Source organism: Mirounga leonina, unplaced genomic scaffold (assembly GCF_011800145.1).
Source record: "Mirounga leonina isolate KUSES-001 unplaced genomic scaffold, KU_Mleo_1.0 Mir_129, whole genome shotgun sequence".
NCBI lineage: Eukaryota > Metazoa > Chordata > Mammalia > Carnivora > Phocidae > Mirounga > Mirounga leonina.
Window position 1 is genome coordinate 23835703 of NW_023270323.1, and position 23919 is coordinate 23859621.

General features: G+C 36.4%; 1 protein-coding gene across 2 annotated transcripts in view; it reads left to right on the forward strand.

Moving 5' to 3' along the window:
* Nucleotides 1–23919, forward strand: part of ADAMTS3 (ADAM metallopeptidase with thrombospondin type 1 motif 3) — a 251245-nt gene that overhangs the window by 100353 nt on the left and 126973 nt on the right. For both annotated transcript variants that reach the window (XM_035004838.1, XM_035004839.1), the window contains exon 4: nt 10944–11100. In XM_035004838.1, the coding sequence (XP_034860729.1) occupies nt 10944–11100 (157 nt within the window). The remainder of the gene's footprint in view (nt 1–10943; nt 11101–23919) is intronic.

Sequence of the window (23919 nt, forward strand, 5' to 3'; positions counted from 1 at the left end):
AGGTTCTTTTGGATTTTACATTCCCCTTGAACTGTTTTTTAATTGTTGAATTTATGAAGCTTTTTCTCTCCTGTGACAACTCTTAGTAGATATTTATTTTATACTAAATGAAAGAATATGATTTTTAATTTGTTTCTTATAACTTTTTTTGTTTGTTTCTTAGAACTGTTAAGACACCCTGACTCTTTCTACAAACTCTTAAAAACCCAAGAAATGTATACATATTTTATCTTTAGTAGATGACTGTTATGTATTTTAATTATACAGAGTTCAATTCATAGATTGCATTGACTCATGTTTCCAAATAGCCATCTTCTTAAAATTTGTTTTAGAGTAAGGGAATAAATATCCAGAAATTCATTTTGATTGGCACATTATTTGTTAAGCAGTTTTTCTCAAACTATAATTTCCAGACTACTACTATTTGCAGGATCTGAAGTGCTTGTTAAAATTGCAGAGTTCTGATCTCCATCCCAGTCCTTTTGAATCAGACTCTCTGGGTTGGAACATGGAAAGTCTCTGAGGTTGGGACCCAGTTTCTTTGGCACACTAAAGTTTGCGACCTACTTTACATTACTTATAGTCATATTTCAAGTTATTTATCATGCGAATAAGCAGGTCTTGGGATGTTGGCAGGGAACAGCCTTTCAAATTCCCATCTTTCCTGGGAGATCTAACATTGGAAGATCATTTAATTGGAGATCATTTTAGAGATTACCTAGTAAAACTCTCATAATTTTTCAGATTATGAAACTGAGCTCCAAAGAGTTTAAATGACTTTTCGAAAGTCATGCTAGTTAATAGCAAAGCTATGTCCAGAACCCAAATCTTGTCAGCCAAGCTAGTTTCCTTCTTTACGCTAAGATGAGGTAGGTTCAACTTATCTTTAAGCCTAGTAGGTATGTTAATGGGTTAATGGTAAGATTACAAAGGAAATCCTGAGCATTTAGTTGGAAAGGATCTATTGGTTTTCCGAATTTCTCTTGTTAATAAAATGAATGTTTGCAGTCTTTGATTCTATCAGGGTTTTAGTCACCTAATTTAAGTCTTTTCTTAGCAATTTTCTTGTATGTCCTTAGAAACCTCATCATGACTCAGGAAGATTACCAGATAAAATGCCCTAATGTGAAAACTCAACATGAGGAAAAAATCAGATACACTAAGGGGTGATTTATCCTCTTTCTGAAGAGGAATAAAGCTTTTCTTTAAATGAATACAGTATTTTATATGCCATAAAGTCCATAAATGTCAAATACTTATGAAAATCATTTTACTAGAGATTTTTAAGACTTTCTGAAAATGAGGATTAGGGAAAATTCTCCTCCCACGCATCTTGAAATTCAATCTCCTTCCCATCTTTCTCCCTCTCTTCCCTTTTGTACCCCATTCTTTCCCTCTATAATTGTACAGGTACAGTAACATAGTAGCTGTGGGTGAGCCACAGTCCACTCACTTTCTTTTTAAGTTGTTCAATCACTACACTGACTTTTAAACTGCAAAAGATACTTAAGAGTGTTGCATAATTTGGGTTTTTCGGTTTTCTTCCATGAAGAAAATTCTGTGACTTAACATTTTTGGATATTTTACATTTATGAATATTTAGTGCCAAACTTATCATGATTGTTGAGGTACATCATACCAGCATATTTGTGAAATACTGGATAACACTAACCATTGTTAATATATTTAATCGTATAATTTATACATTTCCAGAACACTATGCTTTCTTGTTTCTGATTAAGCTATAATGTTGTCTTAGTTTTAACTTGAAGTATATAGGGCATGTGGTTTCATTCAACAAGTACCTACCTCTTTCAATATGAAAAGATATGTGGCAGTTTATATGTATTCACACAATAGGATATTGAAAATAGAATAAGTCAACAAGAAGGGAAAATAAGGGAAGGGAAACTGATGTCCAAAAGAAGGTTGATATCCAAGGATTCATGGCACAAAATTGTCTTAAAGTTAGAATAAAAATTTGACTTCGAATTTTCTTACAGATATTGTTAGTTACATAATTACAATGCTTATGAAATAGAAATAAACCAGTTTTTTAGAAGAAGCAAAATTGTTCCTATTACTAAAATCTGAGAGATTTTTCTTCCTGGATTCTCACGTAGCAAACAATGTATGATATTGAGAGAGGTCCTCAACAACATGCTGTTATTACAATAATGGGCTTCTTAGGGCTTTTTGGTATAATCTCCTTCATAATAGGTTGATGCTTTAACACTTTGCATAGTTGAGTGAAAACTGTTTGATTTTGGGGCCCAAATAACCATAGCATGGCTTAGCTGAGGCAAGGGTTGGTAGTAGAGGTTAGAGTAAATAAGAGGAATTAAACTGAATGTATAGAAAATCCTTTAGTCTTCAGGAAATCTTCCTAGAATTTTATTCCTTGCAATCTAGATTTTGATAATCAGGGAACTTGGAGGGTTGGAGATTATGCTTTTTAACTGAAGAACTGAAATGATTATGTCTAGTATTGCTGGTTAAGGTTAGATCCATTTGCTTTAACAATTAATTGAATCAAAATTAATTGAGTCAAGATGGTTGCAATCTCTCTCTCTTTTTTAATTTAGGGCTCTAATCATAATACCTGCCTGAATAGTAGTAGAGAGCCTATTCACCCCCTTCATAGAACAGATTCTGCAAATATACATTTAGTGTTATCAGTTTGCAAGGGATTGTGTTAGATGCTGTTGAGATTCAGAAGTCATCTCCAGGAGGATCATTGTTAAATGAAATGCCAGCCAAACCTAAATATAATTCTGGAATTTAATCAGATTTATATTTTGATTCAGCTGACACCTTACTCAGCATCTTTTAATCTCCAGGGACTTGCACAGTTAACATGAATGATTAAAATAAAAATTGACAATGATAAGTACCATAGACATAAAAATAAAATGCTGGAATCCAAAGTAGTAAAAGTTATTTCTGGCTTTGGAATAAGGAAAAACTTTATGGAAATCAGTGACATGGTTTGAGGAATATTTTAGCTACTTCTTCATTTTCATAAACTCTTTCCAAATGCATCTCCAATAATTAGGTTTCTTTAATGTAAAACAGAAATGTTGTCTTTGCTTACCAAATACAGCTTTGAATCAGTTCTACTCAGTATTTTCTTGCCTTTCTCAACTCTTTTGTCTTCCTCAGTGTCTCCTCTGTAGAAATTTTAGGGATATCATTTAAATACTTCTTGAAATTCAGGAAAGATTTGGAAATTGTAATAACATCTGTCCATTCTAATGATAAAATGGGACCAGGCAATGTGTCTATGGGTACACTGATAGAATAAATGTTGGAGGAAACAGCATAGTGAAGTGGCGAGTCTCAAAATGTTTTTTTCAAGGAAACTTCGTGAATTAAGATGGAGCTATTGTGCCACTAAGGTGTAATGATAGTCTTTCTTGAATATTATATTTACAATTATTCTCTCTCACATACACACACAACATTAATGTAAATTTTTCTCAGAGCCTCTTCTAGACATTTAAAACTAAACTAAGTTTAAATAAACTAGTTTAAAACTTAATAGACATTTAAAAAAGCAAAAAACCAAAAAATAGGTGTATGAAATTTATAATTGCCTTTCCATGCTATGACCTAGTATAACATGGTAACCAATTTAGCACAAAATAATGGATATCTGGTTGACTTCAGCTTCAATAATGTGTTCTATTATTTGGCACATGTTTCCTGACATCCACAAAAATCTACCTAGTTCTACTCTCTTTCCTTAATAGATTCAAGAATCACTGCAGTAAAACAGTATTTAGGTGTCACAGTTAAAAATGGAATGTTTCCATAGCGTAAGTTTTTTAGATTATCTGGCACAGAGTTTTCAAGAAAACCTTAGTAATTTTTGTTGGAACTCTTTAAAGTATCTTTTATACTGATTTTTATCTTAAACCAAGTTAACTCAATTTAGTCTTTTCTTAGTGACTGATGTTTATAGTCATCAACATATAGAGACTTGAGTTTTACCTTTTTTGTAGGGCTTTATAGTTTGCAAAGGGCATTCATAGACATTATCTCATCTGAAAGTCCCTATATCCCACACCCCTTACTCTTGTTTGCCATTTACACTCTGATGAGAATTAGGAAACCATCTAACCTGGTTTATTAGAATTGGGTGTCAAATAAGGCTGTGAGGACCCCTCCTAGTGAGTAAGAAGTGTGGCCTTTGTGATAGCTGTTTCCATCCTCAGAGGCTATTTGGCTTAATTCTGGATTCTTGGCAGTGTTTGTTGAGTGATGTAGCTGGAAGAGTTGACCAGATGAGAGGGGAATTATGCAGCTGGATTTTTAGCCTAGATTATTGTTTTATAAATATCCCCTCCAAAATGCTGTCAAAGGGCCCATGTGAAGACTTAATTAAAAAATAAAATGTGTTTAATATAATGTACTTAACGCTGTCCTCAACATAATAAATATTTTAAAACTTCATTTGTGTTAAATTTTGGGAAATAGTTTGAGAAATACAATAAATATTTCCTGAATTGTTACATGGGAGTAGAGAATGGTGAATGTGGAGGGCTTTGTGTCACAAAGGGAAATTTACAAAATATTACCTTGATATCATACATCATTTAAGTAACATTGAAGATGGGTTAAAAATGATTGCATCTGTTTAACAGAATCTTCTAAGACCATATGTCTTCTTATGGGTGACATTTCTAAAAATTCCTAAGTTAAAAAAAAAAATTCCTAAGTTATAATTTCAAAGTTGTAAATACCTTGGCAGCATGATACATAATCCCAGTACCTGGAAGGCCACAGTCTGAGACTTTTTTGTTTTATATATTGGGTTTTATTCCTCTAAGTCACTCTTTTGTATTCTATTATGAAATCAAACTGGGAATCTGAGAGCAGGAGTGTGTTATTTAATTTTGGGGTGTGACAGTGCATGGTCTTTGGGCTTCCAACAATGTTCGCTGAATGCATGACTCCCTAAATTAATATCTCGGTGGATAAAAGAGGCTTCAGTACTTAATTTTCTTCTTGGGGTGGTCTAGTCTAAAAACATGAGTACTTTTTGAAAAAATAAAAATAAAAAAATAAAAACATGAGTACTTTTTGAATAGTCACCCTATATTTGGTAGCTACTAAGTGAGAGAAATCAATATAGTGTGGTAGAAAGAGCAGCAGAAAAATCTACCTGTAATGGCTCTAACTAGGATCTGATATACATATGGTTTGACCACTTCCTCTTCCATAGCTATTTATTTATTTATTTATTTATTTATTTATTTATTTATTTATTTATTAAGATTTTATTTATTTATTTGACAGAGAGAGAGACACAGCGAGAGAGGGAACACAAGCAGGGGGAGAGGGAGAGGGAGAAGCAGGCTTCCCGCTGAGCAGGGAGCCTGATGCGGGGCTCGATCCCAGGACCCTGGGATCATGACCTGAGCTGAAGGCAGAGGCTTAACGACTGAGCAACCCAGGCACCCCCCATCACTTTTTTTAATATCTCTTCAGCCCCTGTCACTCTAATTAGATACTTTTTTAGAATTTCCTTCCCACAGTCCTCATTCTTTGTGTCTTCTTTACTGCAGTTACTTTTATTTTGATAAAATTCTCTCCGGCTGAGATGCCCATACACTCTTCTCTGTGTTCCTCCCATATCTTCCTGCCATTCCTTTTCAACTTCCCCTAAGAGGAAACCCCTAAGAGGGTTTATTTTCACTTGCCCATTGCTTACGTTGATTTCTTCTCCCTCAAAGATTAGACACCTACGTTGACCCAGGCACTGTTCTGGGCCCTGGGATGCAGCAGTGAAGGGGACAAAAGCCATGCTTGGTGCAGCTTATGTTCTGAAAAGGTGACAATCACCTAGGCTAGGCCTTGTTAAAAGACAAAACAAAGCAAAAAGAAAAGGGATCAAAAGAGCCCGTGGCTGGAGTGGAGCCAGCAGCAGTGAGTAAGGAGACAGGCCCTAGAGGTGGTAGTGCGAAGAGCAGGGGAAGCTCAGCGGCCTCCTTAAGAACGTTGGTTATTCATCTGAGAGAAAAGGAGTCTGTAAAAGCAGAAGGAACTTAGGTTTTAAAAGGCACCAGGTATTTATTTTCTCCTGTAACTACTTTTCATTCCTTTTCCCTCCTCTTTCCCCTTTTCTCCTCCCATTGTCACTTCTACCTCCTGGACTTTGACTTAACCTCATGTTGCTTGCTTTCTAGTCTTTTCTTCCCTCTGGCAGGGAATTGTCAGATCAGTCTTCCCAAACCACTTTGTTCTCATCCACTGATCCACTGTTGTCGTGGTTGTTCTCATTCTGTGTGTTGGAGTTCAGACTCGAGGGACATGAGTCCTCCATTGCTTCATTTCCCAGAACTGCTCCACACAGACTACTCTGAATGAGCGGGTTACTCACTGCCCCCAAGCATGTGTTAGGCTTTACTTCAGAACCTTGCTCAAGCCTGAACGGTCTCGCTTCTCATGCCTTCTCTCACACCACCTTTTGAAGACCACTACAAGTCTGAAAAGTTGTCATCCCCTCACTTATAACATTCATTCCTGTAGCTTTTCATAAAAAAATGTGTTGGAGACATATTTTGTACTAACAATAGTTCTGGGGCTTATGGAGGCCAAGATGAATGAAGAGAGTCTGCCTTAGGAGTTGGCCCTTGGGGAGACAGAGGATAATACATTTAACATTTAGGTAAAACGACCTGAAATTTGTGTGAAGGGTCATGAGATCAAAGAGCACACAGCTCTGAGTCAGAATGATGCCACATTAGACAGGAGCACCTAACGTAGACGGGAGCACCTAATGTAGGTAGAGGTAAGGAAGTAATTTCTAAGGAATTCACATTTAAGCTGAGACCCCCAGAGAATGAAAAATAGCCCACTAAGGAAAGTGTGGTATGTTGGGAGAGGAGGCTTCTAAGTAGAACCGACAACATTTCAAAGGCCCGAGGCAACAAGGAGGTTGGAAATATCAAAGGAAAAACAGAACTGGGCAAAGGCCCTGAGGATGGTGCATAGTAAGCCAGGTGAGTGTAGAGCCGCCTGAGGTTGATGGGCAGGGCCAGATGAGGCAGGCGCTGAAGGCCATGAGAAGGAGTGTGGTTTTAAGTGCAATGGGAAGCAATTGAAGTGTTTTAAGCAAAGGCGTGACATGATCTTACTTGAAGTTGAGACTGCCATCTGTTCATTAAAATCCACTTGTCTCTTCTCCCTGGGCACCCAGCCAGATTCCATTTCCTGGTTCTCTTTGCAGTGGGCTTGGAGCCGTGTGACTGTATCTTATGCATGGAAGTAAAAGGTAGCGGTAAATAGCTACATGGTGAGTGGTGGTGAATAGCCCCACAGCTAGGACTAGCTCATAAAAACCTCCCGTGGGGACTTCCTCATGCTGTTTGCCTTCTGACTGGGCAAACTTGGGAGCCCCTTATGAAATGGTAGAGCCACTTTCAGCATGGACACGTGCATGGCTGTGTGGAACAGAACCCCTTCCCAGCTGACCTAGAACTACCCTGAGCTTTTATGTGAGCAAGAACGAAGCACCTTATGTGTTGAGCCATTACACATCCTGCCCATTTGTTACCACATTCTCATTTGTCTAAAATAATATGATAGCTTGCAAGAGCCATTTTGGCTTCTGTGCTATAGGAGAATGTGAGACAGTGTGAACAATAGCAATGGCCAAAGTGAAGTCCCCATGGGGACTAGCGATATTTCAGTTGGAATAGATTTTAAGTCATTTTGGATATAGAATGAACAGCTCCTACTGACAATGTGGTGTGTGTGTAGTAAACTTGTGGGGGAAAAAAAATCTCACTTGATTTGAGTCTCAAGGGCGGTATCACTTACTTTTTGGACTTTCTGTAACATACCTCACTGATTACCAGTAGGTATATATTTTGTTTATTTGACTAGATTACCCTAAACTAGAGGGCAAACAAACCATATCTTTGAGAAGCTTTTATTTACTGTTGTGTCTAGAATGGTGTTTTATTTATTTAATGTTTTTGATCATATATATTTTCTTAATTAAAATTGTTATTTTGAGATAATTTTAGTTTCACACGCAATTATAAGAAGTAATGCAGAGATAGCCCCCCCCCCCTTTTTGGTAGTTTTTGATGTAGTGTTCCATGATTCATTATTTGCATATAACATCCGTGCTCCATGCAGAGCGTGCCCTCTTTAATACCCATCACCAGGCTAACCTATCCTCCCACCCCCCTCCCCTCTAGAACCCTCAGTTTGTTTCTCAGAGTTAGTATGGTGCTTTAGATAAGGTACTTTTTAAATTAAACTTTGCTTAAATTAATGAATAAAAGGGTAGGCTCTTAGATGTTTTGACCATGGAGTTATCGGGGGTCATGTGACCCAGCATTGCCTTGCCATTGATATCACCTCAGCTTGGCTTAAATTTTCATTGCCTCCTAAGGGAGAGGCTGAGCTGTGTTAAATTTTTGTATTACCTGTGTTTGCCCAGTCATAATGGAAACAGCCTAAGGAAGCCCACATGGGAGGTTTTATTGAGCTAGCCCTATTCTTGGTATTCACCACTACCACTTAACTTCCCTGGGTAGGATACAGTAACACGGTTCACAGCCAACTGTAAAAAGAGCCAGGAAATGGAATCTGGCTTGGTGGGGAAAGTAATATCATGGGGCCTGGGATTTGAATATTTGCAATAGGAGGTATGTAGAAATGTTTTTTAAAGGCATGTGAGCTAATCCTCACTGCCTCCCCATCACTTTCAAGTGTCCACACTAGCCATTGCCCAGTGCTCAGAGTTGCTTCATTGACCACTGTTTCCATCTACAGTTAGGCACTCATCTGGGGGAAACATTTTGATTTATGGGAAGTCTCAAGATAGGAGGCAGTTTCTGTAATCCAGATGAGCAATGATGAGGTCTGTAACTAAGGAAGTGGTGGTGGAAATAGAAGGATGGGATAAGAAAGTAAGAAACTTTATAGAACATGGTGACTGGATGGATTTGGTGCAAAGAAAAGACTAGAATAAAGATGAATAAGCACCATGCTGATATACCTCAATTTATAAATTTAAATGTATATCAACAGACCAGTGTTTCCAAGATAAAGCCAGTTAATACTTTAATACTGCCTACCACCAATGGATGGCATTAGTGATGAGCCTGGACATTTAAGCCTTGGACATGGTACAAGCTTAGTTTGGATGTGTTTTATGAACGTTATTAAACCATACATGCCTGAGAGGGGTAAAAACAGTGATGTTGAAATTACTGGTAAAAAGAGATACAAGAATAGGACACCAATGCTAAAGAGATTAAAATGACAACCGGAAAGCATGAGAAAAATATTGGAAATTATATTTGTAGAGGAGATCCATTGACAGTAGGAACAACTCTGAAGGGTAAAGATTAATCAGGCCCCTTGTAAAAAACACTGCATTTCATAGTACAGGAGTAGGGGAAGGGTGATTGACCAGATGAGAAAACAACTCCAAATATGGGAGTTAGGTCTCGAAGGTCAGCATGAATATCCAATGCCCATCAGCTCAGTGTTCTTTTTAGTGAAGGCTAGAAGTTTCTTCAAGAGGGTAAGGACTAAGTATGGTGAAGGAGCAGTGGTGATGTTTTCTCGTGAGCCATGGTCACATAAAGTCAAGGGCTGTTTGTGCATAGCATCAGGGTGAGTGCAGAAATGCATGTGGGGACACCCTAGCTTCTAAGACCTCCCCATGAAGCTTACACAGGGGAAGGAGGGCATAGAGCATGCCAGGTGGAAGAAGTCAGAATGGAAACCAGGGAACAGATTTGAATGCAATAGAAAAGCTACAGTCAGGCATATTTGCTGCAAACAAATGTCATTTGGGAAGGTGTACCTACCTTTCATGTGTCTGTTCCTCAACAGAGAGTAGTGGACCCGTTAGAACGACAGCTAGAAGGGATGAGTATCCCCAAAGCCCAGCCCATGTTTCATGAGAGCTAGTGATCCTGTATTTGAAAATGGAGAATAAGCCAAGGGCCTCAGAAGAAAAATATGACTTACTTCTAGATCCAATGTGTATTTCCAAAATAATTACAATTCCCACACTAATACATTATTTCTTCAACTTTATTTTCAAAAAGCACAGAAATTTAAATTTACTACATATTAATGTATGACCTTTAAATTAGAAATATGAGCTGTAACTAGTTGACTGTAATGTGGACTTGATACCTAATGAGGAGCCAATTTCAGACAAAAGCCATCATTTCTATTCAGCTATAGTACTGAATATAGTCCTGGTATTTTCTAAATAAAAGAGGAAACAGCCAGAAAAAGACTCTAAATATTAGTGAGGTAGAAGGCAATGAATGCAAGCATAACTTTTTTAGTAGGGAAGGATTAGGCTTGAGGAGGGAAAAATATGTATAAAATCATCAAGTGTTAGTTTAAGATAGGACAAATATGAGTTGGTTCTTCAAATTAATAAATATTGGAAATGCAGGGTTTCCACTAAGGCTTAAAGAGGCGTTTTAAAGGAACTCATTCTTCTCATACCATAGTGGTATGGAAGGAAAATGTAAATGAGTTAAAAAAAAAATACTAACCATGCGTGGGCAGCAGCTCCACAATGGATGATTATGAGATATTGGAGATGTTTCTTGAGTTTATTTCCCCTATAAGATTTCTTTTAGAGGTAAAATACCAAGTAGAATATATAAATGCACTTCTTTTGCAGTCTAATGAAATGATACATTGTGTAATTTTCTTATTCTTACCCTGTGTAAAGTTCTTATTATACATTAATGAATTATTTTATTCCTACCATTTATGAATTTCTATCTTATATGAATTACTTAACCACATTAAATTTATAGCCAAAAGTGGAAAGAAAAAGCATGAGCTTTCACAAATTATATTCTTGCCATTTAAAAAGGTACTTGTGAGCTAAAGATGACAGATATTTCTTTTTTTAAAATTAACACATTTTATGCTTTCTCTAGGCTGGAATGATAAAAAGTGATGATGAGGAATATTTCATTGAGCCTTTGGAAAGAGGTAAGCAGATGGAGGAAAAAAATGGAAGGATTCATGTTGTCTACAAGAGATCAGCAATAGAACGGGCTCCCGTAAACATGTCCTACGACTGCCAATACAGAGGTAGGCATCTTTGACAAGGCTTAATAATTAACCATAATTTTAAGATATGATGAAAACAACTCTCCCAATCAGTTAAGAGAGTGTTATAGTCATGTGTTCTTGCAGAATGTGGAGGTAGTGAAAGAAGTTTATAAATCATGAAATATGGCCTGCCTTTTTTTAAACCCATAGTGGAATATAGTATTATTGATATTATTTTATTCCAGTGCATTATTGTGTTCCCAATATGTTTGCAACTTATGATTTCTATTAAAGTTTCACATTAAAATTATCTTTTCTCTCACTTCTGTTAAAACTTGAAAATATTTTTGTTTTCTAGAAGTATCTAAATTATGAGTTATTAGTATTATTTTCAAACTTCTAAAATGAGATATATTGACATGGCACAGAGGTAGATATGTGATAGACACATTTGAAAATAAGAATGCTATTTGACTTTGAGGTCTATTTTGCAAACCTTTTTATAATATGGGAGAGAGAATGAGTTGAGTGATTCTGCCAAATTTTATTTCAAAATAGGCTGGACCACTAAAGTCAATTAAATTATGGCATGTGAAGCTTTTCTAGTTTTGTGTGTTTTAATGAAATCTGGAAGTGATTTGTTATTAAAGAGATGTTTTTATAAGTTGGGTATAGAAGTTCCCTTTATGGAAAAGAAAGGAAATTTGAGAATCTATGTTTTTTTTAGCAAAATTTCAAAAAGTCTGTATTTCCTTTTGTCAGGCCAACTGTCTGAATTAGAGATAATAGAAATTTCCCCCAGGGAAAATGTCAGGAATATAAATAATCTTCTTAATTTAACAATCTGATTCTTGATTCATGATATCTTGCCTCCTGAGAGTTGTTACCAAGTTTGATTTTCAGATACCATGTTTCCCTTAATATGCCATACTAATGGAATAGTACAATTTAAAATAAATTTAAAGTTAACTCAGCCTGAAGAGTTTTTGAGAAATTTCTGATTTGAAACAACAGCACTCAATTAATAGGTGCATTACTATGAAATGAGTGCCTGTCCTAGAGCGAGCGTCACTGTGGTGTTATCGGAAGAGAGTACACTGCATTTAGACAGATGCGAATAATAGCTCTAAAACATCAAGTTGTTCTGTTACCTTAGATTAGTAGTTAACCTTTCTGAGCCTCAGTTATCTGTGAATAAAGAATTAAAATACATTGCACAATTATAATAAGTCTTGGAAATAATATATGCAAATTGTTGAATGTAACCCTCAACAATAGTAGATGGTTAACCAGTGCTAGCTGTTGTTACTGCTATTAATTATTAATGTTACTTATTTTGTACAAAGATTTACATGTTAGGAGTTTAAAGTTGAACAGTTAGGCATTGCTTGCCTTCATGTTGTGAATACATTCCTATTAGCTCTCATTTATATTTTCATGTTTTAAAAATGTCATTCTAAATCAGAAGACTGGTTATGTCAAAGGACAGATAATAGGATACAGTACTTTTTCTGTAGTTTAGTTGTTAATGATATCTAATATCTTTTGTGAGGCAGTGGTTAAATATCTTTTAGAAAAGCGTGGCCCACATGTTATAGAATTGTAGTTGAGGACTGGAACGTCCTTAATACATAAGTCACTGCGACTTTCCTCCCGATTGCTCCTTCCATCATACCAGTAGTCTCACCAAGCTGTACTCTGTTGCTCCATTTCAGTCCCTGAGGGGATCCATTTCTATAAATATCAGTCCTGGTACTTCTTAGTGGTCTAATGTTTACGGAAAGGAGAGAAGATTTTTTCAATTGAAATAGGAAAATTGTGAGAAATACTATGTTTAATACCTATTGTATTTTTAGATACTAGATTAAGAAAAATAATTTAGTAGTCAGAGCATATAAACTTATAAGAATTAGATGAGATTAAGGCAATTTTGGACATTAATTTAGAAAATTATTTAAAATATCAAGTAGCATCAGCCTCGACTTACTCTGATCTTATAATGAGTTGTTTTTAAGAATGCAGACACTGAAGACTTTATTTTTGATTTTTCAATTGTGAAAAGATTAATTTATGGTTGAAGAAAGCCATAAAATACATTTTGGAAAGGTTTTCAGCAATCATCGGTCAAAGGAGGAGGGGTTCCTTTCTTGATTCACGATTACTTTAAAACTTGACTCCATATATAACATATGTTCCATGGTAAACTTTAGTATGAGCTTAACTTTTATTTTCTTACTTTAGAAGTTCTGACTGAACTGAGTTGCTAGTGATTATCAATTTACTTCCTTTTGAGAATCTTAAATTATAACCATATATTTCAGAAATGCAAATGTCTTCTTAGGGTAAAAAGAGATTCAGATTCAGAACCTTAAGTACTATACTTTAACTTTAAAATTCTTCTTTTCACTTCTTGGTCACATGACTGAGAGCCAAGCTTTTTCATGGACTACATACTTTCCAACCGAAATTAAGAATATATTTTTACACCTTATTCCATCATTCTCAAATGTAGAACTGAACAGATTCTAGGTTTAGAAGGTATATTGATTTATAAATGAAAGCTATAGTATCATATAAAATAGTGCTTTGTCTGGATCAACTCAGGATATTATTTGAGGAGACACATGCAGTCTTTCTTCAATAAGTTATTAAAAGAGGATTAAAATACATAAGATGTACTTAGAAATGCATTTGAGGGACACGGTCTTCATAAATTTCTCTGACAGCAAGTCATCAGGAGTTGTTATCATAAATAAAGCACTTCTCACCCAACAGAGTTTCAGCATTAGGGCCCCTATAAATAAACATCCTGCTGTATTTTGCTAGTTGTCTCCATAATTGCGTGGCCACATGTGTTGCTTTGTCAGCTTAGCAACTCAGAACTGACATTCATTTAATTTCTGTAGTTTGGAGCAAGTATGCTAAATTAAAACCAATTATGTTCTGAACTAAGTGATACAAGTGAGACGGAGAGAAGGAGACAAATTGGATTGAGACTGAAGTAGAACTGATGGGGTTATTTGATGCGGTATATATCGGGGTTGGAGAGAGAGAATGAACAAGGATGACTCAGAATCCTGATCTGAAACACTAGAGGATTCTCTTTCCAGAATTCAGGTATTGAAAATGAGAAATAGAAATAGGCTTGATGGAGGATGACAAATGGGTATAATTTTGGATATTTGAGTTCAAAGATCCATTGGAAAAGTGAGTGAATAAAAAAATGCACAGTATATTTTCATAATCATATGTCAGCGTCAATGAATGAATGCCCTTATATACATGTTGGGGTAGGGATGGGTAAAGGTTAGCTTGGAGTCAGGGGACACGTATTGGCTCGTGGATGCTTGCAATGTCTCTGCTTGCCTTCTTCTCTCTCTTTTCCAAGTTCATATTAATGAGAATCAGAAGGTGTTCCTTGCACAGAGTTGGAAGCCCGTGAAAGAGATTTGCTACCTATCACTATAGGAGAGGAGGACATTGTGTCCTCAAAACACAAACACAAAACTAAACGCAAAGCAGAAAATATGCTTCTACCACACTCAGGAACCCTAAGCTATTACACTTGATGAAAAGCAAACATCTATTTTGATTCCTTATCCTCTTAAAATATTTATCTGGGTTTCCAATAAAAGTCACTCACAGCTTTGAACTTGTTGAGATAATATATGCTATGATTCAACAATAACACAAACCTGCAACCATTTCCATATATTACATAGATTCTCTTTCCTCAGCTCTTCATAAGGAAGTTGTATTGTTTTTTAAAATGTGGAAAAATGTGAAGAACTGTTTAAAAATATATTGAACTTGTAAAATCACAGATGCAGTACTCTCCTTTAGAATTACTCTTTTAAGACCTAAAACAGTTTTATGTTTGGCAGTGTAAATAATCTCTTCCAGTGTAGAATTGGCAGGTGTTTGTAACACATGGTTCTGCCAGTTCCTAGCAAAGAAATGCCATCCTTTCATCGTAAGCTGTTCATGCCTATGATAAAAAACTTGTCAAGAGAACCTTATCTACTTCATCATGGGGGGAGAGTTGAATTTCACTCTTTTTTTTTTTTTCCTTTTTGATTTCTGCTGCTTTGGGAGGATGGAAATCACATCCATTTCTGGACATTCAGTTTGGAGAAAACGAGTTTATATTTTACTGGTTTTTGAAATTTTATTTGGTAAAAACATGGTTAATCAACTAATAAAGGGTCATAAAGTTCACCTCCACTGTTAAATCAATCATCTGAGTCTAAACTTAGATGAAAAACAAAACATACCCCTGACCATCTCTGAAGAATGTCTACATTGTTGCCCATAAGAAGTTTGCTTTAGGCAGTCTATTTTGGGGGGAAGGAGGGAGCTGTGCTTGGATGACATCATTCAGCTTTTCATATTTTTTATTTAATCCCCTAGGCCCTTAAGCTTCTCCCATCAAATTACGAACTATTCACTCACCAGAAGCTTTGTGTTAAAGTAATTTTTGTAATTACTTCCTACCAGTGGGAAACAAGGAATAGTAAGCCTTTATCTCCTAGCTTCCTTTCAGGATTTTCATTTTCCTGCACGAACCCAAGCGCTTGTGTTGCTGGTGTGGTTGTCATGGTGCCGTGAAGGAGTGTCTTTGTCCCAGGTGGGAAACATGTACAAGTCAGAAATGATTTGGGAGTTGCTCCTGGTTGCCAGGGAATGAAACTATGAAACAAGCACTAGAATAATGGGAAGACTATTTCTTATTTTAGTGACTCTAGGAACTTCCTAGGCAGAGTCCTTACTTGAATCTATAGAAAAGTCAGTAGGTGCTATAACCTATTGTATTTGGAAGTTCTCATGACCTATGCCCCGATCAAAGAGAAACAGTGGTGGGCTTTGCAAGCCACAAAAAAAGAAAAAAAATCAAATGAGAGAAATTAATTTTTGCATCTTTTCTTGTTAAATGAAGCATGAAACAATATTACTAAATTATTAAGATCTGTCAAATAGCCGCCATTCTTTTAGGTAGATGTTAAGTGATAAATTTTACTCATTTTTACTCAGCTGCACATTTTAGTTTATAATATAATCTAGGGCCAGCCATTTGTCAAAGCTACTACCAGTGATTCATATGGAAATACTACTTATATTTATGTAATTTCTTTTTAGGTTGGTTTTGCATATTTCATAAATCTATGTATTTATAGTAATTATTGGCAAAAAGAAGGCAATTAAAGATTGAGTTGTTACATGAAATAATCAGGAAGCAGAATGATGGTTGAAGATCTTTCAGATGTGAAAGATGTAGGCTAATACCTTATTTCCTTGTATTAAAATGTCTTACGGGGCCTATTCTATCCCTTCATGGATACCAGGAAAGGAGTTTATTTACATAGACTAGGATTAAAGTGTTACAAATGTAACTCCATTTTTTTTCTAATAAAGAATTGAATATGGAAAGATACAAACTGTATTGAGAATTGAGAGCTTCTGGATTACTATTTAGTTAACTGATATGACATTAAAGGACAAAGAATTTGAAGAGTTTAGATACATCTAGGTGAGTGAAACAAAATTGAAAACAGTTAATTTATATTAGGGTACAAAGCTAATGCAGATAATATAGGCTGGACATTGATTCTTAAATTAAATGATTGCCTACTCAGCAGTAACTGTATCGGGGCACCTGGGTGGCTCAGTCTGTTAAGCGTCTGCCTTTGGCTCAGGTCATGATCTCAGGGTCCTAGGAATGAGCCCCACGGCAGGCTCCCTGCCCAGTGGGGAGTGTGCTTCTCCTTCTGCCCCTCCTCCCACTCGTGCTCTCTCTTTCTGTTTCAAATAAATAAATGAAATTTTAAAGAAAGAAGAAGTAACTATCAATTTTTGGCTCATGAAAGAATGATTACCAAGAAATATTTGTTAGTATTGAAAATGTATTTGTTATTTCTGAATATAAAATATATCCTATTATCAAAATACACTTTAGTGTTTGGTTTCATTCACATGAACTGCTTTTACTTAGGAGGGATAGACTCTATTTTCAGTAAAATATGAAGTACATTTTGACCCTGCGCATGCCAAGTATGCCTGCTTAAACATATTTTAAAACCTGTATGTAATTTCTTTCCATGTACAACTTATTTATAAACTTTCATGTTAGTAAGTGGGAAGGAATTCAAATATTTCTGGAGGTTTAGTAACCTTTTATTTCATTGTTTCTGTTTCTAACATGATTAGTATTTTTAAAGAAGATAATTTGCTGTAAGGTAGATTTTATTTATATATGTCTTTCATTGTTTTCTTTTTCCTACTGGATCATCAGCTGTTAACTTTAAATGTAAAATTATTTATGAGGATCAATGCTATTCACTTCACTTTGGTACTTTGTAAATGTATATATATATTTGTGTGTGTGTGTGTCTGTGTGTGCATGCATAGGTTCTTTACTTCCCTACGGAGGATTCAGGTGTGTCATTCTCAATCCTCTCTCTCTTTATGGGATCTTTATATCCCTGTCCCTGCAGGGGCATCTTTCAGGTCGATGAAGTGGAAGTTAGTGATATATGTTGAAGAAAAATAGAACAATTGGGAAAAATAAGTGTAGCACAGAATATTATTTCTATTTGAAAATCATTGATGATTAGATTATGGGAACTGTGCTGTGAATTAAAATGTGAGGGCTATAATCAGGCTAAAATAATTGTTCCTCTAATGCATGATTCTGCAAGGGGAGCTGAATCCTTGGTTTTGTTCTTTCTAGATAACCAGAAAATTCACTCTGATTTTCAGCTGTAGTCCATCTGGTCTAAATATCTATCTAAATTTAAAAATTCTTTTTTTTTTTTAAGATTTTATTTATTTATTTGACAGAGAGAGAGAGACAGCAAGAGAGGGAACACAAGCATGGGGAGTGGGAGAGGGAGAAGCAGGCTTCCCACAGAGCAGGGAGCCCGATGCGGGGCTCAATCCCAGGACCCCGGGATCATGACCTGAACCGAAGGCAGACGCTTAACGACGGAGCCACCGAGGTACCCCTAAATTTAAAAATTCTTAATGGAAGTTCTTGAATTTGGGACTTTGTATAAGGTGGAAAGATTTATTTTAGGAATGATTGGAGCCATTTCCCTAAGCGAGACTATAAAGTTTACTGGAGATAAGTAATTATATATAGCATATTCTTATATTACTTTCCAGTACCTTACTGAGTATCTCAAAAAAATATTTGACAAGTCTGATTGAGACATTAGTTAAACTGGTTTTGTTTGTCTTTTTTTAAGATCTATGTATTTATTTGAGAGAGAGAGAGAAGGGTAGGGGCAGAGGGACAGGGAGAGAATCTCAAGCAGACTCCCTGTTGAGTGCGGAGCCTGGCTCAGGGCTCAATCTCAAGACCCTGAAATCATGACCTGAGCCGAAATCAAGAGTTGGACGCTTAACCGACTGAGCCACCCAGGCTCCCCTGTTTGTTTATCTTTCACAACTATTATAACCACTTATATGTCCCATTAACTTGTTCTTTGCTTTTAGGCTGAGATATTTTGTCATTATTTCAGAGGTCTGATTAATAAGCCAAGTATCCTAAGCCTTTGTATATATTCCTATTCAAAGGACCGTCTTTAACTGTGGGTATTTTTTAGCCAATTCCTGTGGAAGACTTTGTTTCTCTTGAGTGTGCTTTACAGATTTGCTGCGTGTTCTTGAAGTGTGAAGAATAAGGTCTGTGTGGTATTAACACTCTGCATTCTAACTTCAGTTCTCTGTCTCAGCACTTTGACAGGTATTGTCATGTTTTCATGTTCTGTCTGGTCTTACTCCATATACTAAAGGGATAAAAGCAATGTCTAAGCCCCTTTTGGTGAGATAAAAGTAGATTCTCTTTACATCCTATGCCATGCTCCTCATACTAATAAAATGCCACTGGACAGCCTTCTAGTTGTAAGAAATTAGGGTATTAGGACAGATTTTTAATTTCTTCATTCTCCATCTTGGATGACATTTTTAGATAAAGCCAATATAGGAATTTGATGCAAGTAAACATTGCCCTATTTCATTCTGTGATCTTGGGCTTGGCTTTGGAGTCCAGTAGGAAGTCCTAGGGAAACCACTGCTAGGTAGGGTATATGCACCACTCTATTTATATTTAAAGGAGGTATAATTAAGTTCAGCAGGCTAGATTTTTTTTTTTTTTTTTTTTTTGTCTTCTACAGCATCCTTCTCTCATTTGTGATGACCCAACATTGGAGAAGTCAGCAGAAGCATTTGTGTTGTTGTTATAGTGTTGCTATCATCTGAGTTCTCATAGGCATCCCTCCATCACTCACCAGTACTCTTTCTCTTAAATTTATGGAAGAAATGTTCTAACACCCTTGTCATCTCAGACGTATACAAAATATTAATGAACATTTATGATATACAATGAGATTATTTTTTATAGATTTGAGATATGAAGCGTGGATGTTAATGAAAATAATTATTGCAATAATCATTCAGATTTTGATTCTCAATTAAACCCCAACTTTCATGGAGTTTTCATCTTTCCTAGTTATATGGCTCATTTTATGTTGCAACTCAGACCTCAACTCACAACGTACATAAGCGCATCACTCCTCTCTGTTTTTTCTTTTTGTGACCTATGACAACTTTGATAAAGCAACTCAAGTAATTAGCATTAAGTTCAAGTTTTGTATCCCGAATAGACCTTAAGTAAATGGGAAGCCATGAATTTATTCTAAATACTAGGGATTATGAAAATTGACCTTCCTTTCATTAATAGAGTAGTTTACATTGTAGCACATGTTAATTCTATACAAATATTCATGGAGAAAACAAAGAAAAAACAGGGGGAGAAGCCCAGCTATCCTACAAGGTGGAATGCATAGCATTTTGATCTTGTACAGGAGTTTTCTATGTTAACTGGTATGTGGGTTTCTTTCGCTGGCTGAGTAGGCCCCACCGGGCTGATACTCCGCTTCTGCCTGGCTGCTGCCACCCCTGCTGGCTTTCCCTGCAGGTGTTTCTCAACTTGACTGGGGGCTGCTCTCCCTGGTGCAGCAGACCACGCTGAGTTTGTCGAGGACCCTTATGCAGCAGCCCATGTGGTCCACTGCAGTCTGCTGTGGGACCACATTGAGCCTGGGTTTAGCAGCCCTTCTTACAGGCTCCCCGGGAAACTCAGATATTACTCTTCTTGCAGCACATGAACCAAGTGGAATCATGGCTTCCTCGGCTGCAACCAGATGGATGGGCTAGCAGCCCCTGAGGTGTTCTCTTTCCAGAGCCCCCAAGACAGAGCAGGAAAAAAGGCTTTGGTACTTGGAGATCCCCACAGATCTGTATGTTTTAATACCACGTCCCTTCTCTTCTGAGACTTGGCCTAAAGGGAACTGGGAAGAAATCAGAACCACTGTCTCCTCATTCCCATTTGTCTCCCTTGTCCCAGAAACAGTGCAAGATCAAAAGGGCTCGACTTGCCTTTTCCTTCCTCTGATTAAACGCTTTCTCCTCACCACTCCAGTCTCATGCCTAAGACTTAGGATGGCCAGGACTTTCCTCTCATAGGAGGAAAACACAAATAAAAACCAAGCATGCATATAAAAAAACGCTGTTTTCTGGCCTCCGGGCCTGGTGTTGATTTGTTATGTGAGAACCAAGAGAATTACAACATCCTTTCTCTCCATACAGCCTTGCTTACCAATCTCTTTTCTTTGGAAAAATCTTAACTTGAACTCCAGAAGCTGAATACTGAGTTTCCTTTTTTTTTTTTTTAAGATTTTATTTATTTATTTGAGAGAGAAAGAATGAGACCGAGAGAGCGCATGAGAGGGGGGAGGGTCAGAGGGAGAAGCAGACTCCCTGCCGAGCAGGGAGCCCGATGCGGGACTCGATCCCGGGACTCCAAGATCATGACCTGAGCTGAAGACAGTCGCTTAACCAACGGAGCCACCCAGGCACCCGAGTTTCCTTTTATTCTTGATGCAACAATCTGATGGTCCAATGGCCTCCTTCTTCTCTCTTTACTCACCCTCACTCAAGGCCCCCCAGCCACTGTTGGGGATGATCAGCGAGTCATCTACACACAAACACAGAGAAGAATAAACACTATATTGTCCAAATATCCTTCCTGCTGCACAAGTTATCATATTTCTGTGGTCCACGTTGCTGTAGTTGCAGAAACCATATATATTTAAGGGTTGTTGAAAGGGTTCTTGTTAGAATCTTTTCCCCTCGTTTTATACATGTAAGTTTGGATGAAGAATGATAGAATGTCAAATGCAATATAGTGAAAAACAGGGTACAAATGGAATCAGTGTCAGAAAAAAAAAAATTTTACCTTCATAACTCAAGCATACCTTACCACATGATCTAAATTGCATCAGAGGGGTGTCTGGGTGGCTCAGTCAGTTAAAGCATCCAACTCTTGCTTTCGGCTCAGGTCCTGATCTCATGGTTCTGGGATTGAGCCCCATGTCAGGCTCTGTGCTTAGCTCGGAGTCTGCTTGTCCCTCTCCTTCTGCTCCTCCCTCCTCGTGCTCTCTCTCTCTCTAAAAGAAATAAATAATAAAAAAAGAAATCTAAAAAAAAATAAATTGCGTCACAAATATGGCTTTGACATCCTGAGTCACTAGGAGAACCCTGGAATTTTCAGTTTGTCCGTGTCTATACCTCTAAACTTGGAGTCTTAATACTACATGGCTATTATTTTCTTTTTCTAACTAATATCTGCAAATATAGAATTTTATCCCAAATTCCACAGAATTTTATTTGTGATTAAAAGAAAAAAATCAGATCTATTCTCTTTGTGAATATAGAAACCTGATGTTTTATTCATGATAGGATTAAAACTAGTAGGTGATTTTTTTATGCAAAGCAGAGCATAAAATATAATCATCATGAGTCCATATACTTGCTTTTGCAGATTTGTTAAACTTTTGGTCCAGAGATAGAAGAATGGTGTTAAAAGTGACAAAGGTACCACGTCCAGTCCTCCTTCAGTTGAAATAGGGAGGTCATCTGTTTTAGTCTTCTTCAATTCTTGGCAATAACAAAGGAAAAATTAATAAGGCCAGTCATGAAGGCAGTTTCTTGCTTCAGGTACTCAGATCCAGTGACTAAGGCTTAAAGAACAACTTGAATGTGATATACAGCAGGAAAACTAATGGGAATGGAAAACCGGAAGTGCTCAGTGTTTAGTCCCTTGAGAATATCCCTAATATTTCTAGGTATAGGGCCAGAATATAAGTGATTATTTCAGAAAACATATTTTGATTAATATAAGAACATGTTGCATTAAAATGGGTTTACACACATTCTCTGTTCAAACTCCTTTCCACACATACTCTAACCCCACCTTAATGGCCATTCCTGTGAAAGGTGTTTCATAGCCAAAGGAAGACAGTCCAACTGTGTTAAATTTTTTTAGCATAAAGTCAGCCGAGGATATCCTGTAAAAACAGATTCAAACATTTGAATCTGATCTTTCGAGCCAGTTTTAAAATTAGATCTTCCAACTGGATCTTTAGAATATTAAAGAAATCAGAAATCTCAGTGGTGACTTTTTTTTTTTGATACAAGACTATCAACATGTATTTCTAACAATCTACTATTTCCTATCTCACAGAGAAGGAAAAAGAGCTCACATTTTTCAGCTAATTCATAAGAAAGCTAAAACATTTATGAGAGATGGAATAGGGGTCCATAGTTTATGCCTTCAAAAACTATGAAGACAGGGGCGTCTGGTTGGCTCAATTAGTTAAGCATCTGCCTTTGGCTCAGGTCATGATCTCAGGGTCTGGGGATGGAGCTCTGTGTCAGGCTCCCTGCTCAGTAGGGAATCTGGTTCTCCCTCTGCCCTTCTCCCCTGCTTGTGTTCTCTCTCTCTCTCAAATAAATAAATGAAATCTTTAAAAAAAACCTATGAAGACATAATAAGAAATTAAATGATGAGTTTTAGAGGAAAACCTAGTATATTATTGACGTAAGATACATTATTTTGGTGTATTGGGTACTCAATGTGTGCTTTCCCATCCAAGAGTATAGTATACTTCAATAAAGATTGGTAAAGAAACATATAATTATATTAAACCATTATGTAATTAGCATGATAATGACTGATTTAGAAAACATGTTTTGTGACTTTAGCAATACCAGTGAAGGCTGGAGTGTGTGAGGGCATGTGTATAAGTCATATTACCTCAGGGCTTTTTTTACATAATAAGTAATTCAACCAGGTTGATTCAATGTCTACACTATCATTGGGTGGTAAACATTTTTTTTCCTTTTGTATAGTTTTAATCCAAAGTCTATCTGTTAAGAAGCTTTGTACCTATGTCAAGTTACTTAATCTATCAGTGCCTCATTCTCTTCATCTACAAGGCAGAGAAAATAATAGCACTTATTTCAAAGGATTGTTCTTTGGATTAATCTGATATTTAATGTAAGGCACTCAGTTTTAGTTCTGGGGACTCCTGAAGCACTCAGTAAAAGTTACCTCTTAACCATTCCTTTATTATGACTACATTTTCTCTTTGTGGTAGTTTTAAAATGTTACAAGAATCATCAGCTATTTTTCTTTGAGCATGTAATTTGTTATATTTTTATCAAAGCATCACTGTTTTTCTCCCTTTGCTATCATACACATGATCTCTTCTGTGTTTCTGCTTTCAGCTTCTAGGAAATTGCTTTCCAATAGAATTTTCTGAGATGATGAAAATGTTCTACATCAGTGCTGTTCAGTATGGTAGCCACTGGTCATATGTAGCCATTGAGATGTGATTAGTGGACTGAGGAACTGAATTTTTAATTTTAATTTAATTTTTAATTTTTTAATTTTTAAAAAGATTTTATTTATTTATTTATTTATTTATTTATTTATTTATTTATTTATTTATTTAT